Source organism: Salvelinus alpinus, chromosome 22 (assembly GCF_045679555.1).
Source record: "Salvelinus alpinus chromosome 22, SLU_Salpinus.1, whole genome shotgun sequence".
Taxonomy (NCBI): domain Eukaryota; kingdom Metazoa; phylum Chordata; class Actinopteri; order Salmoniformes; family Salmonidae; genus Salvelinus; species Salvelinus alpinus.
In genome coordinates, this window is record NC_092107.1 from 34,437,484 (window position 1) to 34,453,928 (window position 16,445).

Genomic DNA, 16,445 nt, shown 5'->3' on the forward strand with positions numbered 1-16,445 from the left:
GTTTACAGGCAGTAGGGCCTGACATCATTCACTTTGAACTGGACTGTGTGTTTACAGGCAGTAGGCCCTGCCATCATTCACTTTGAACTGGACTGTGTGTTTACAGGCAGTAGGCCCTGCCATCACTCACTTTGAACTGGACTGTGTGTTTACAGGCAGTAGGCCCTGCCATCATTCACTTTGAACTGGACTGTGTGTTTACAGGCAGTAGGCCCTGCCATCATTCACTTTGAACTGGACTGTGTGTTTACAGGTAGTAGGCCCTGCCATCATTCACATTGAACTGGACTGTGTGTTTACAGGCAGTAGGCCCTGCCATCATTCACTTTGAACTGGACTGTGTGTTTACAGACAGTAGGACCTGCCATCATTCACTTTGAACTGGACTGTGTGTTTACAGGCAGTATGCCCTGCCATCATTCACTTTGAACTGGACTGTGTGTTTACAGACAGTAGGCCCTGCCATCATTCACTTTGAACTGGACTGTGTGTTTACAGACAGTAGGACCTGCCATCATTCACTTTGAACTGGACTGTGTGTTTACAGGCAGTATGCCCTGCCATCATTCACTTTGAACTGGACTGTGTGTTTACAGGTAGTAGGCCCTGCCATCATTCACTTTGAACTGGACTGTGTGTTTACAGGTAGTAGGCCCTGCCATCATTCACTTTGAACTGGACTGTGTGTTTACAGGTAGTAGGCCCTGCCATCATTCACTTTGAACTGGACTGTGTGTTTACAGGTAGTAGGCCCTGCCATCATTCACTTTGAACTGGACTGTGTGTTTACAGGTAGTAGGCCCTGCCATCATTCACATTGAACTGGACTGTGTGTTTACAGGCAGTAGGCCCTGCCATCATTCACTTTGAACTGGACTGTGTGTTTACAGGTAGTAGGCCCTGCCATCATTCACTTTGAACTGGACTGTGTGTTTACAGGCAGTAGGACCTGCCATCATTCACTTTGAACTGGACTGTGTGTTTACAGGCAGTAGGCCCTGCCATCATTCACTTTGAACTGGACTGTGTGTTTACAGGCCGTTGCAACAGTGCGACATTAGATCATTAGAACGCATTCGCCAAAAGCCACAAAATACACCTGATTGGATATTTTATTCTCTTCAGTGTTGACCCTTTCCAACAAAAACTAAAGAGATTAAATCAGAACATCATTGAAAATAATATAATGATCATTATTATTATATTATTATAATCATTATTTTATAAATCGTTAGCCCCTCTCTGAAAGTGTAGAAGACCCATTGTTCCCCACTGTGTTTGGGTTAGTAATAATTTGTGGAGTGGCTCTATTTTCCCCCAGGATGCATTTTTTCACTATTCTGAATGTGTAAAGAATCCACATGTTCGGAAATATGAACAGAAATACTGGACCTTTAGAACTCCTATTATGGTGCTGATTTGACAAAACTACAGTCATGGTCTTGAATTGGACAAAAACAAATCTGACTCGGTCTCACCCCCCTCTGGTCTCGGTCTTGACTCGGTCTCATACGCCCTGTCCCCCTCCCGGGTCTCGCCCCCCCCGGTTTCGGTCTTGACTCGGTCTCACCCCCCCTCTGGTCTTGGTCTTGACTCGGTCTCGCCCCTCTCTGGTCTCGGTCTTGACTCGGTCTCACCCCCCCTCTGGTCTCGGTCTTGACTCGGTCTCACCCCCCCTCTGGTCTTGGTCTTGACTCGGTCTCACCCCCCCTCTGGTCTCGGTCTTGACTCGGTCTCGCCCCCCCTCTGGTCTCGGTCTTGACTCGGTCTCGCCCCCCCTCTGGTCTCGGTCTTGACTCGGTCTCGCCCCCCCTCTGGTCTCGGTCTTGACTCGGTCTCGCCCCCCCTCTGGTCTCGGTCTTGACTCGGTCTCGCCCCCCCCTCTGGTCTCGGTCTTGACTCGGTCTCGCCCCCCCTCTGGTCTTGGTCTTGACTCGGTCTCGCCCCCCCTCTGGTCTCGGTCTTGACTCGGTCTCACCCCCCCCCCCTCTGGTCTTGGTCTTGACTCGGTCTCACCCCCCTCCCGGTCTCCGTCTTGACTCGGTCTCAGATGCCTTGGCCCCCTCCTGGTCTCCATCTCACCCCCCCCCCCTGGTCTCGGTCTTGACTCGGTCTCACCCCCCTCTGGTCTTGGTCTTGACTCGGTCTCACCCCTCTCACCCCCCTTCTGGTCTCGGTCTTGACTCGGTCTCACCCCCCTCTGGTCTCTGTCTTGACTCGGTCTCGCCCCCCCTAGAGGAAGCATGCAGGATGAGGTGAGACCCTGTATTAGAGGAAGCATGCAGGATGAGGTGAGACCCTGTATTAGAAGAAGCATGCAGGATGAGGTGAGACCCTGTATTAGAAGAAGCATGCAGGATGAGGTGAGACCCTGTATTAGAGGAAGCATGCAGGATGAGGTGAGACCCTGTATTAGAGGAAGCATGCAGGATGAGGTGAGACCCTGTATTAGAGGAAGCATGCAGGATGAGGTGAGATCCTGTATTAGAGGAAGCATGCAGGATGAGGTGAGACCCTGTATTAGAGGAAGCATGCAGGATGAGGTGAGACCCTGTATTAGAGGAAGCATGCAGGATGAGGTGAGACCCTGTATTAGAGGAAGCATGCAGGATGAGGTGAGACCCTGTATTAGAGGAAGCATGCAGGATGAGGTGAGACCCTGTATTAGAGGAAGCATGCAGGATGAGGTGAGACCCTGTATTAGAGGAAGCATGCAGGATGAGGTAGGGCATCTCACAGTAAATAGAGTGCATCATCAAAGACTTTGTGCCACTTAATAACTAACGGAAGTGTTTACCTCCTCTAGCTAGGGAGGGGGAGGGAGAGGAGGAGGGGGATGGGGAGAGGGAGAAGGAGAAGGAGAGAGGGAGAGAGGATTTTGTCATGTCATATTTGCTTCCGGTCTGATGCTTGTCAGGAGAGCAAGCGCATTAAATGACTGATCTGTCATACGTGTTATCGATATATAATGTATTATGAGTGTCCTGTCAGATCACAGGGGATGACAGGAAGGAGGGAAGGAACCCAAAGGGAGAGATTAAGGCACAAATAAAATGTTTATTTACAAAAACATTCAGGACAGGAAGGCTGCTAATGCGTTGCTTAAGATTTCTTAGACAGTTGCCACTGGTTTAATGTAATTTCAGTGGTAGTGAATTGTTGACTCAGACGGTGTATTACACTGGAGTAAATGAGATATTCTGCTCCTATGTGGAATTAATGTCAATATTCTAAGAATTCAAAGCTCTGCCAGTAACTCCCAGATGAGGCTACTGAAGCCCCATTTAAGTGCTTGGATCGGGCTTGGATCGGGCTTGGATCGGGCTTGGATCGAGAAGGAAAGTTCACAGCGTCACAGTATTGCGACCTGTAGCTGGAAACATGATTCGATATTTTGTTGATTACAATATGTTATGTGAACAGTATATTAATTTGAATCGTTTTTGGTTGAATCAAAAGTATTATACTCATTTATCATGACTCTAAAGTGAAATCTTAAAATAGTTATATGCTGGTTTGTTTGGCCCATTCATTCCAGAATGGACAGTGTTTTTGTTCTTCACACCTCTCATGGCCAGATCCTCAGTGAACAATGTCAGCATTGTACCGTGTGCCAGGGGCTATTTTTCTTTCTCACTGCTCTGCTCTCATTACTAACTTAATCAGTGAATTATTGTTTTCACATGTGTTTGCCTGTCTGTAACACCTCCTCTGAACTTAGAAACACGTTAAGTCAAATATTCCATTTATTGACGTAAGAAACACGTGAATGGCCACACCATGGGCTTGGTTAAATAAAGGTGATATAAACTACAGACATCCTGGTTCTGTGGTGGTGTTTGTGTTTTGTTATGGGATGGATATTCGCCATTGGGAATATATTATTCACCGGTAAAATAATGCAGGGAACCAATGGGCTTCCCTCCGCTGGTCATTTTGCCATTAGTTGTGATTTATTTGTGGAAAGGACAAATGGAGTGGAAGCCCCTAGAGTGGTTTGACTAACAACCCATGGAAAGGGACTGGAATGGAAGCCCCTAGAGTGGTTTGACTAACAACCCATGGAAAGGGACTTGAATGGAAGCCCCTAGAGTGGTTTGACTAACAACCCATGGAAAGGGACTTGAATGGAAGCCCCTAGAGTGGTTTGACTAACAACCCATGGAAAGGGACTGGAATGGAAGCCCCTAGAGTGGTTTGACTAACAACCCATGGAAAGGGACTTGAATGGAAGCCCCTAGAGTGGTTTGACTAACAACCCATGGAAAGGCACTGGAATGGCAGCCCCTAGAGTGGTTTGACTAACAACCCATGGAAAGGGACTGGAATGGAAGCCCCTAGAGTGGTTTGACTAACAACCCATGGAAAGGGACTGGAATGGAAGCCCCTAGAGTGGTTTGACTAACAACCCATGGAAAGGGACTGGAATGGAAGCCCCTAGAGTGGTTTGACTAACAACCCATGGAAAGGGACTGGAATGGAGTGGAAGCCCCTAGAGTGGTTTGACTAACAACCCATGGAAAGGGACTGGAATGGAAGCCCCTAGAGTGGTTTGACTAACAACCCATGGAAAGGGACTTGAATGGAAGCCCCTGGAGTGGTTTGACTAACAACCCATGGAAAGGGACTGGAATGGAAGCCCCTAGAGTGGTTTGACTAACAACCCATGGAAAGGGACTGGAATGGAGTGGAAGCCCCTAGAGTGGTTTGACTAACAACCCATGGAAAGGGACTGGAATGGAAGCCCCTAGAGTGGTTTGACTAACAACCCATGGAAAGGGACTTGAATGGAAGCCCCTGGAGTGGTTTGACTAACAACCCATGGAAAGGGACTGGAATGAGAAATACAAGCTCTGCCTAAACAACCAGAGAGAGTTAGCAAGGGAACCTACATCATCTAGCCACTCCAATGTGCACAGCAGAGCCTTCTCTTCATTAGCTGTTCTCATATCAAGGAAGCCCTCTGCAGTCAGTCATGAAGGGTACTATACATTAGACCCAGAATAAGCTGTTAGAACCCAGGCCACACACAGTCAGGACTCTTATTGCCGCTTTCCACATCTCCTACATATAAATATCAACAGCATATCACACTTTATCATGTTACAAATGTAACCAAATAGAAGGATTCCTTTCTGTTTTCTATAATAATCCCGTACAGCCTTGTGATGGTTACAGCATGCCAATGTACATACAGCCTGCTTATGGCCTTGTTGTGGATGATCAGGACAGGTCTAAGCGGCTAGTGAAAAAGCTTTTACAGATCTACACACACACACACACACATGCTAACACACACACACACACACACACACACACACACACACACACACACACACACACACACACACACACACACACACACACACACACACACACACACACACACACACACACACACACACACACACACACACACACACACACACACGCTAACACATACACACACACACACACACATATATAAACTCAGCAAAAAAAGAAACATCCCTTTTTCAGGACCCTGTCTTTCAAAGATAATTCGTGAAAATCCAAATAACTTCACAGATCTTCATTGTAAAGCGTTTAAACACTGTTTCCCATGATTGTTCAATGAACCATAAACAATTGATGAACATGCACCTGTGTAACGGTCGTTAAGACACTAACAGCTTACAGACGGTAGGCAATTAAGGTCACAGTTATGAAAACGTAGGAGACTAAAGAGGCCTTTCTACTGAATCTGAAAAACACACAAAAAAAGATGCCCAGGGTCCCTGCTCATCTGCATGAACGTGCCTTAGGCATGCTGCAAGGAGGCAGCACCTCTCACCTAGGTTCAACCCCGTGCCTTAGGCATGCTGCAAGGAGGCAGCACCTCTCACCTAGGTTCAACCCCGTGCCTTAGGCATGCTGCAAGGAGGCAGCACCTCTCACCTAGGTACAACCCCGTGCCTTAGGCATGCTGCAAGGACTGCAGATGTGGCCAGTGCAATAAATTGCAATGTCCTTACTGTGAGACGCCTAAGACAGCACTACAGGGAGACAGGACAGATAGCTGATCGTCCTCGCAGTGGCAGACCATGTGTAACAACACCTGCACAGGATCGGTACATCCAAACATTACACCTGCGGGACAGGTACAGGATGGCAACAAAAACTGCCCGAGATACACCAGGAACGCACAATCCCTCCATCAGTGCTCAGACTGTCCGCAATAGGCTGAGAAAGGCTGGACTGAGGGCTTGTAGGCCTGTTGTAAGGCAGGTCCTCACCAGACATCACCGGCAACAACATCACCTATGGGCACAAACCCACCGTCGCTGGACCAGACAGGACTGGCAAAAAGTGCTCTTCACTGACGAGTCACGGTTTTGTCTCACCAGGGCTGATGGTCGGATTCGCGTTTATCGACGAAGGAATGAGCGTTACACCGATGCCTGTACTCTGGAGAGGGATCGATTTGGAGGTGGAGGGTCCGTCATGGTCTGGGGCGATGTGTTACAGCCTCATCGGACTGAGCTTGTTGTCATTGCAGGCAATCTCAACGCTGTGCGTTACAGGGAAGACATCCTCCTCCCTCTTGTGGTACCCTTCCTGCAGGCTCATCCTGACATGGCCCTCCAGCATGACAACGCCACCAGCCATACTGTTCGTTCTGTGTGTGATTTCCTGCAAGACAGGAATGTCAGTGTTCTGCCATGGCCAGGGAAGAGCCCGGATCTCAATCCCATTGAGCACGTCTGGGACCTGTTGGATCGGAGGGTGAGGGCTAGGGCCATTCCCCCAGAAATATCTGGGAACTTGCAGGTGCCTTGGTGGAAGAGTGGGGTAACATCTCACAGCAAGAACTGGTAAATCTGGTGCAGTCCATGAGGAGGAGATGCACTGCAGTACATAATGCAGCTGGTGGCCACACCAGATACTGACTGTTACTTATGATTTTGACCCTCCCCCTTTGTCAGGGACACATTATTCCATTTATTTTAGTCACATGTCTGTGGAACTTCTTCAGTTTATGTCTCAGTTGTTGAATCTTGTTATGTTCATACAAATATTTACATGTGTTAATTTGCTGAAAATAAACGCAGTTGACAGTGAGAGGATGTTTATTTTTTTGCTGAGTTTAGAAACACACGCTAACAGACACAATGGGAGCTCCGATTAACCAGACTAAAACCTTAGCATGCATTTCTCTTCCAGTGCTAATATGATCTTATGAACGGCAGCAGCCTTGCTCCAGGCCCTATGAACCACTCTACAGGGTCCCTGGCACACAGATGACCCCCCAGTGGGCAGAGGGCTACACTGCTTTATGGTCCCCCCCACTCCCTCTGATCAGATCACAGAGAGAGCCTGACACAGACACAAACAGACACTCCCCCCCCCCCCCCGGGTTCCAGACAGGTTTAGAGCTGACCTCTCCCTCCAGGTTCCAGACAGGTTTAGAGCTGACCTCTCCCTCCAGGTTCCAGACAGGTTTAGAGCTGACCTCTCCCTCCAGGTTCCAGACAGGTTTAGAGCTGACCTCTCCCCCAGGTTCCAGACAGGTTTAGAGCTGACCTCTCCCTCCAGGTTCCAGACAGGTTCAGAGCTGAACTCTCCCCCCAGGTTCCAGACAGGTTTAGAGCTGACCTCTCCCCCAGGTTCCAGACAGGTTCAGAGTTGAACTCTCCCCCCCCCCCCCCAGGTTCCAGACAGGTTTAGAGCTGACCTCTCCCTCCAAGTTCCAGACAGGTTCAGAGCTGACCTCTCCCTCCAAGTTCCAGACAGGTTCAGAGCTGAACTCTCCCCCCCCAGGTTCCAGACAGGTTCAGAGCTGAACTCTTCCCCCCCCAGGTCCCAGACAGGTTTAGAGCTGACCTCTCCCCCAGGTTCCAGACAGGTTTAGAGCTGACCTCTCCCCCAGGTTCCAGACAGGTTTAGAGCTGACCTCTCCCCCAGGTTCCAGACAGGTTTAGAGCTGACCTCTCCCTCCAGGTTCCAGACAGGTTCAGAGCTGAACTCTCCCCCCCCAGGTTCCAGACAGGTTCAGAGCTGAACTCTTCCCCCCCCCAGGTTCCAGACAGGTTCAGAGCTGAACTCTCCCCCCCAGGTCCCAGACAGGTTTAGAGCTGACCTCTCCCCCCAGGTTCCAGACAGGTTTAGAGCTGACCTCTCCCCCAGGTTCCAGACAGGATTAGAGCTGACTTCTCCCTCCAGGTTCCAGACAGGATTAGAGATGACCTCTCCCCCCAGGTTCCAGACAGGTTCAGAGCTGAACTCGCCCCCAGGTTCCAGACAGGTTTAGAGCTTACCTCTCCCCCCAGGTCCCAGACAGGTTTAGAGCTGACCTCTCCCCCAGGTCCCAGACAGGTTAAGAGCTGACCTCTCCCCCAGGTTCCAGACAGGTTTAGAGTTGACCTCTCCCCCAGGTTCCAGACAGGTTTAGAGCTGACCTCTCCCCCAGGTTCCAGACAGGTTTAGAGTTGACCTCTCCCCCAGGTTCCAGACAGGTTTAGAGCTGACCTCTCCCCCAGGTTCCAGACAGGTTTAGAGCTGACCTCTCCCCCAGGTTCCAGACAGGATTAGAGCTGACTTCTCCCTCCAGGTTCCAGACAGGATTAGAGCTGACCTCTCCCCCCAGGTTCCAGACAGGTTCAGAGCTGAACTCGCCCCCCAGGTTCCAGACAGGTTTAGAGCTTACCTCTCCCCCCAGGTCCCAGACAGGTTTAGAGCTGACCTCTCCCACAGGTCCCAGACAGGTTAAGAGCTGACCTCTCCCCCAGGTTCCAGACAGGTTTAGAGTTGACCTCTCCCCCAGGTTCCAGACAGGTTTAGAGCTGACCTCTCCCCCAGGTTCCAGACAGGTTTAGAGCTGACCTCTCCCCCAGGTTCCAGACAGGTTTAGAGTTGACCTCTCCCCCAGGTTCCAGACAGGTTTAGAGCTGACCTCTCCCTCCAGGTTCCAGACAGGTTTAGAGCTGACCTCTCCCCCAGGTTCCAGACAGGTTTAGAGCTGACCTCTCCCCCAGGTTCCAGACAGGTTTAGAGCTGACCTCTCCCCCAGGTTCCAGACAGGTTTAGAGCTGACTTCTCCCCCAGGTTCCAGACAGGTTTAGAGCTGAACTCTCCCCCAGGTTCCAGACAGGTTTAGAGCTGACCTCTCCCCCAGGTTCCAGACAGGTTTAGAGCTGACTTCTCCCCCAGGTTCCAGACAGGTTTAGAGCTGAACTCTCCCCCAGGTTCCAGACAGGTTTAGAGCTGACCTCTCCCCCAGGTCCCAGACAGGTTTAGAGCTGACCTCTCCCCCCAGGTCCCAGACTGGTTTAGAGCTGACCTCTCCCCCAGGTTCCAGACAGGTTTAGAGCTGACCTCTCCCCCAGGTTCCAGGTCCACCACTGTGATCACAGCAGCATGTCAGAGGTAGGCTTACCTCATTAAAGGCTTAGATACACATGAATGGAGGTGTGTCTGTAGGGAGGTGTGTGTAGGGAGGTTTCTGTAGGGAGGTGTGTCTGTAGGGAGGTGTGTGTAGGGAGGTGTGTGTGTAGGGAGGTGTGTCTGTAGGGAGGTGTCTGTAGGGAGGTGTCTGTAAGGAGGTGTCTGTAGGGAGGTGTGTATAGGGAGGTGTCTGTAAGGAGGTGTCTGTAGGGAGGTGTCTGTAGGGAGCTGTCTGTAGGGAGGTGTCTGACAGGAGGTGTCTGTAGAGAGGTGTCTGTAGGGAGGTGTGTAGGGAGGTATGTATAGGGAGGGAGGGTGTGTGTGAGGGTGTGTATTTATTGGTGTATGTGCTGAATGCGGTCTTGTGTAGGTGTGTGTGTGTGTGTGAGAGAGAGACAGCGATTTCTTCTTGGTACGACACACGGATACACACCTTTTGAAGTGAGCCTCATCTGCATTTAAATCCTGTGATAAGTGGGGGGAGGGGCGAGGGGAGGGTCATTACTCTGAGCGACAGCGTTTATGTTTCTGTGGGAGCTGTTGAGGCAGACAGATTAGATAAGGTGACTGATTGGCTGGGGAAGATTTATGGCCAGAGAGTGACAGTTAACATTCACCTTGTGGTTTTATGGCATGGTGGTCCATATGCAAGGCTGTACCCTTAGTGGTTGGAGAGGGGCTGGTCCTCAGGAGACTCTAAAACCTCATTAGTCAAGAGATAGAGGAGAGGAGAGGAGAGGAGAGGAGAGGAGAGGAGAGGAGAGGAGAGGAGAGGAGAGGAGAGGAGAGGAGAGGAGAGGAGAGGCCTCACCTTCATCTTCCTTCAACCTGGTTGGAGAATAAACACTTTTCATCATCTGTTTTGTTTTTCTTAAATTATGTTTTTGTTTAGTTGTACATATTTATTTTAATATGTGCTCTTGAGGAAACATGGGTAAAGACAGAGTCTTGGAACAACGTCATGCAGAGAATACTGTTGAACGTGTATGGATGTACTACGTGTTTGTTGTTGCTATTCATTGGTTTTCTGCATTATTTGGACATATGTAATGAGTCATCAATGTGCTTCAGTTCCCGCTGGACTGGCCCCACATGTCTCATATTCATTCAGTAACAATGACATGATTATTTTTACCCATGGAAAATCCTATTCTTGCCTTCCTTCCTAATCATGTTATTGTATTTCATGGTGTTGTTTATGATTTATTTATTCATCTTTTGCCTTGTGTGTTGTTCTGTTGTCTTTCTGTTTCCTTTTAGTCGTGTCTGGTAAGTTGAAATGTCACCTGTCACCTATTCACTCTGACGCCATGACAGAAACAGGAAGCTGTCACAGCACCACCCCCTCCATCCTCCTCCCATCACCCTCCTCCCACCAATCAGCACTCATGTTTCAGTTGTCACGGGCAACAGTGACAAAAGGACATTAATGGGTAAAAATCTGCTCTATGGTCTGAGTAATCCAAGGTAAAACCAAATCATTTCATTATACTTCCCCCACCCCCTTGTTGTGTTGCTTTATGCATTACCAAATATCCCATCTTACCTGTGGACAAATTGTGTCTGTATGTGGAGTGACAGGCTGCAGATTGCTTTTATGTCTGTGATACCTGGCCCGTATCAGCGTTAAGATGTCTGGGGCGTAGTAATACTGTATTCTCCAGGCGTACTGTCCTCTGAGATGAAGGTGTAAATCGCCCAGCCAGTGGTCCTCAGCATTCCGGGTGTGTCCCTCCACACAGGCCTATTAGCACAGCGAGGCCCGGTGTCACTGCAGAGCTCTGTGTGTGACATTGGGCGGTGACATAGCGCTTCACTCTGAAGCAGAGTTTGTCATTAAGATGCATGGATGCTCCTACTGGAGGGTGTCAGCTTGGACAGATGGCTCATTTATCCCCCATTTCCATGTAAATGTTTTTGTTCTGTGTCCTTGCCCATGCTAATGCAGAGACCCACAGCGGTTCACACTCCTGTTTTCTCTATTCATTAAACTGTTAATATATACACAGCCTGCATTATGGAATGGATTGACTTTCAGTTTTGAATAATCTTCCGTCCACGCACCAACAACGCCCAAAGTCTGCTCTAAACAGAGACTGCCTGAATCCTTATCCAAGGCTCATTTAAATACAGAGACCATAACTGTTACATTCAAATTCCTTTGTTTTCCATTCAAATGAAAGTGTAATGTCTAATATCTCTGTGTGATGTTATTATGCGATGCTGTGTCAGTATGTTAGTTAACATCCCGCTGCCTTCCCCTAGTGCCCCCTGTGTTTGTGGTGCGGCCCAGGAACCAGGTGGTGGCGGTGGGGAGGACCGTCACCTTCCAGTGTGAGGCAACAGGAAACCCTCAACCTGCTATCTTCTGGCAGAGAGAGGGCAGCCAGGTGAGAGGGGATCTACTGTACACCAGGAACCCAGCATGAGCACATGTTGAGGAATGCTTATGGAACAAAAATGAAATACAAAATAAGTAGTAAATCGTAGTCATATCATAGTCTTCATTCTTTTTTTAATGATAGTCCTATATGATTTATATACATTTTATGATTACACCTATAAAACCAGCCATAAAATCAGTGAACATCACTGACCTTCAAACTGATGCTCCAATTGGACCATCCATTCTACTACCCTTATGGTCTTCCTGTCTCCTCTCTTCTCTGTCTATATCTGATCTGTCTATATCTGCCCTGTCTCCTCTCTTCTCTGTCTATATCTGTCCTGTCTTCTCTCTTCTCTGTCTATATCTGATCTGTCTCTGTCTGATCTGTCTATATCTGCCCTGTCTCCTCTCTTCTCTGTCTAAATCTGATCTGTCTCTGTCTATATCTGATCTGTCTATATCTGCCCTGTCTCCTCTCTTCTCTGTCTAAATCTGATCTGTCTCTGTCTATATCTGATCTGTCTATATCTGCCCTGTCTCCTCTCTTCTCTGTCTAAATCTGATCTGTCTCTGTCTATATCTGATCTGACTATATCTGCCCTGTCTCCTCTCTTCTCTGTCTAAATCTGATCTTTCTCTGTCTAAATCTGATCTGTCTCTGTCTATATCTGATCTGTCTATATCTGCCCTGTCTCCTCTCTTCTCTGTCTAAATCTGATCTGTCTCTGTCTATATCTGATCTGTCTATATCTGCCCTGTCTCCTCTCTTCTCTGTCTAAATCTGATATGTCTCTGTCTATATCTGAACTGTCTATATCTGCCCTGTCTCCTCTCTTCTCTGTCTAAATCTGATCTGTCTCTGTCTATATCTGATCTGTCTATATCTGCCCTGTCTCCTCTCTTCTCTGTCTAAATCTGATCTGTCTCTGTCTATATCTGATCTGTCTATATCTGCCCTGTCTCCTCTCTTCTCTGTCTAAATCTGATCTGTCTCTGTCTATATCTGATCTGTCTATATCTGCCCTGTATCCTCTCTTCTCTGTCTAAATCTGATCTGTCTCTGTCTATATCTGATCTGTCTATATCTGCCCTGTCTCCTCTCTTCTCTGTCTAAATCTGATCTGTCTCTGTCTATATCTGATCTGTCTATATCTGCCCTGTCTCCTCTCTTCTCTGTCTAAATCTGATCTGTCTCTGTCTATATCTGATCTGTCTATATCTGCCCTGTCTCCTCTCTTCTCTGTCTATATCTGCCCTGTCTTCTCTTCTCTGTCTATATCTGCCCTGTTCCTCTCTTCTCTGTCTAAATCTGATCTGTCTCTGTCTATATCTGATCTGTCTATATCTGCCCTGTCTTCTCTCTTCTCGGTCTCTATCTGCCCTGTCTTCTCTATTCTCTGTCTATATCTGTCCTGTCTCTTCTCTGTCTATATCTGTCTTTTCTCTTCTCTGTCTACATCTGTCCTGTCTTCTCTATTCTCTGTCTATATATGTCTTCTCTATTCTCTTTCTATACCTGTCTTCTCTCTTCTCTGTCTGTATCTGTCCTGTCTTTTCTCTTCTCTGTCAATACCTGTCTTCTCTGTCTATCTGTCTTTTCTCTTCTCTGTCTATATCTGTCTTTTCTCTTCTCTGTCTATATGTCTTCTCTTTTCTCTGTCTATATCTGTCCTGTCTTCTCTCTTCTCTGTCTATATCTGTCCTGTCTTCTCTGTCTATATCTGTCTTCTCTCTTCTCTGTCTATATGTCTTCTCTTTTCTGTGTCTATATCTGTCCTGTCTTCTCTCTTCTCTGTATATACCTGTCTTATCTCTTCTCTGTCTATACCTGTCTTCTCTCTTCTCTGTCTATATATGTCCTGTCTTCTCTCTTCTCTATCTATACATGTCTTCTCTGTCTATATCTGTCTTCTATTTTCTCTGTCTATATCTCTCCTGTCTTCTCTCTTCTCTGTCTATATCTGTCTTCTCTCTTCTCTGTCTACATCCGTCCTGTCTTTTCTATTCTCTGTCTATATCTGTCTTCTCTCTTCTCTGTCAATACCTGTCTTCTCTCTTCTCTGTCTATATCTGTCTTCTCTCTTCTCTGTCTATATGTCTTCTCTTTTCTCTGTCTATATCTGTCCTGTCTTCTCTCTTCTCTGCATATACCTGTCTTATCTGTCTATATCTGTGTTCTCTCTTCTCTGTCTATATCTCTCCTGTCTCTTCTCTATCTACATCCGCCCTGTCTTCTCTCTTCTCTGTCTATACCTGTCTTCTCTCTTCTCTGTCTATATATGTCTGCTTTCTTCTCTGTATTTATCTGTCCTGTCTTCACTCCTCTCCACCCTCTAGAACCTGCTCTTCTCCTACCAGCCCCCCCAGCCCTCTAGCCGCGTCTCCGTCTCCCAGACGGGGGACCTGACTATCACAGATGCAGAGCGCTCAGACGTGGGCTACTACAGCTGCCAGGCCCTCAACATCGCTGGCTCTGTCATCACCAAGGCCCTGCTGGAGGTCACTGACGGTGAGTGACGGCCCAGAGAGCCAATCACAGAGAACAGATAGTTTTCAGAAGGAGGGGTTCCGCCAATCAGGGACTCCCAGAATTAGATCTCGGAGACATATTGGTGATATTGTCACACCTTGGCACAAAGACATGTAGGGATTTGAATAAATACATAATAATATACTTGTGCTATATTTAAGTGTCTAATGTACGTATTGAGGTCTGTAGAGTTTTGGCCAGACTGTGCTCCTGTCAGAGGTGGAGACTCTGTGGTGCCTCGTCTTCTCCAGGAGCCTGGCTTGCCTCTTGGCTCTGGGCTGTTGGCTCCTGGCAGTGTAACATTCACGCTGGCTGGTGCCTCCTCTGGGAGTGTCCTCTCATTAACAGACTAGCCTGCTGGTGGATGGATCTGTCTTTGTGGTGAGGCCTGGTTCAAACCTCTAATCACTCAGTCAATGCAGCCAGCCTGGTAGTGTAGTGACCTTGGCTCTAGTGACCTTGGCTCTAGTCCCAGAGTTCCCCTAGCAACTTAGTCTCTACGGTGACTATAATTTTGTCTAACTCTCAACTAGGTTCAACCCTCTCTAACCATACAACTCTCACCTAGGTTCAACCCTCTCTAACCAGACACCTCTCACCTAGGTTCAACCCTCTATAACCAGACACCTCTCACCTAGGTTCAACCCTCTCTAACCATACACCTCTCACCTAGATTCAACCCTCTCTAACCAGACACCTCTCACCTAGGTTCAACCCTCTCTAACCAGACACCTCTCACCTAGGTTCAACCCTCTATAACCAGACACCTCTCACCTAGGTTCAACCCTCTCTAACCATACACCTCTCACCTAGGTTCAACCCTCTATAACCAGACACCTCTCACCTAGATTCAAACCTCTCTAACCAGACACCTCTCACCTAGGTTCAACCCTCTATAACCAGACACCTCTCACCTAGGTTCAACCCTCTCTAACCATACACCTCTCACCTAGGTTCAACCCTCTATAACCATACACCTCTCACCTAGGTTCAACCCTCTATAACCAGACACCTCTCACCTAGGTTCAAACCTCTCTAACCAGACACCTCTCACCTAGGTTCAACCCTCTCTAACCATACACCTCTCACCTAGGTTCAACCCTCTATAACCAGACACCTCTCACCTAGGTTCAACCCTCTCTAACCAGACACCTCTCACCTAGGTTCAACCCTCTCTAACCAGACACCTCTCACATAGGTTCAACCCTCTATAACCAGACACCTCTCACCTAGGTTCAACCCTCTATAACCAGACACCTCTCACCTAGGTTCATCGCTCTCTAACCAGACACCTCTCACCTAGATTAAATTTTCTCTCTCCAGAAAGGCCTCTTTATTTAAAACCTCCTCCCTTGACCTTTGTGGCTGGGCCTGCCCTCGCTCTCATTTCTCTCTCTCCCCCCTCTCCCCCCCCCCCCCTCTCCCCCCTCTCTCTCTCTCTCTCTCTCTCCCTTGCTCCCCCTCTCTCTGTGGTTTGGCAGGGCCTGTTAGATGGTAGAAGGAGGAGATAATAACAGTTATTAAAGGGAACAGGCCTCCTCTTCTCCCCGGGCAGATCTGGTAATTACAGGTCAGAGTGACAATGTTTTAGTAATTACACCAGCACCAGCACCAGCACCAAAGAGCCAGTCTCCCATGTAATATACTACACTGCATGTGTGTGTAAATATACAGGCATACGTGTGTCCTTCACTCTGTATGTGTATCCCATTTTATAATGGATTTGCTATTCATTTGAGTGCCTGTCGTTGAACTAAACAACCTCATGCTTCTGACTAAATCAGCAGCGCTGGCAAAATTGGTTATCAATAGCAGTATTAACATCATTAATGATAACGGCCTCAGTGGTAATCTACATAATGGACATTTAATGAAGCACATTTAATTAAATCTGTGTGTGTCGACTGGTGAACGCCCAGAGAGAAGGATGAGGGGGAGGATGAGGATGAGGAGGAGGGAGGGAAAATTCTCCTTGGTAATAACTTTGTCTGCTAGGTATTTAGAAGTTTTTTTCCCATGTTCTGGGGGGGCTGTGAGTGTCCATGTCTCCACTGGCAGCCAGGAGTCTGGAGCTGCAGGAAGAGGACTTGTATAGTAGCCTGTTTTATTTGAATTACACCACAT

At 48.0% G+C, this 16,445-nt stretch overlaps 1 protein-coding gene across 1 annotated transcript in view; it reads left to right on the forward strand.

The window, feature by feature from the left end:
* LOC139549457 (roundabout homolog 1-like) overlaps window positions 1-16,445 on the forward strand; it is a gene marked incomplete in the record, with an annotated part of 182,916 nt that overhangs the window by 79,430 nt on the left and 87,041 nt on the right. The window contains 2 exon segments of the mRNA XM_071359983.1: window positions 11,668-11,792; window positions 14,129-14,300. Coding sequence (XP_071216084.1) covers window positions 11,668-11,792; window positions 14,129-14,300 — 297 coding nt within the window.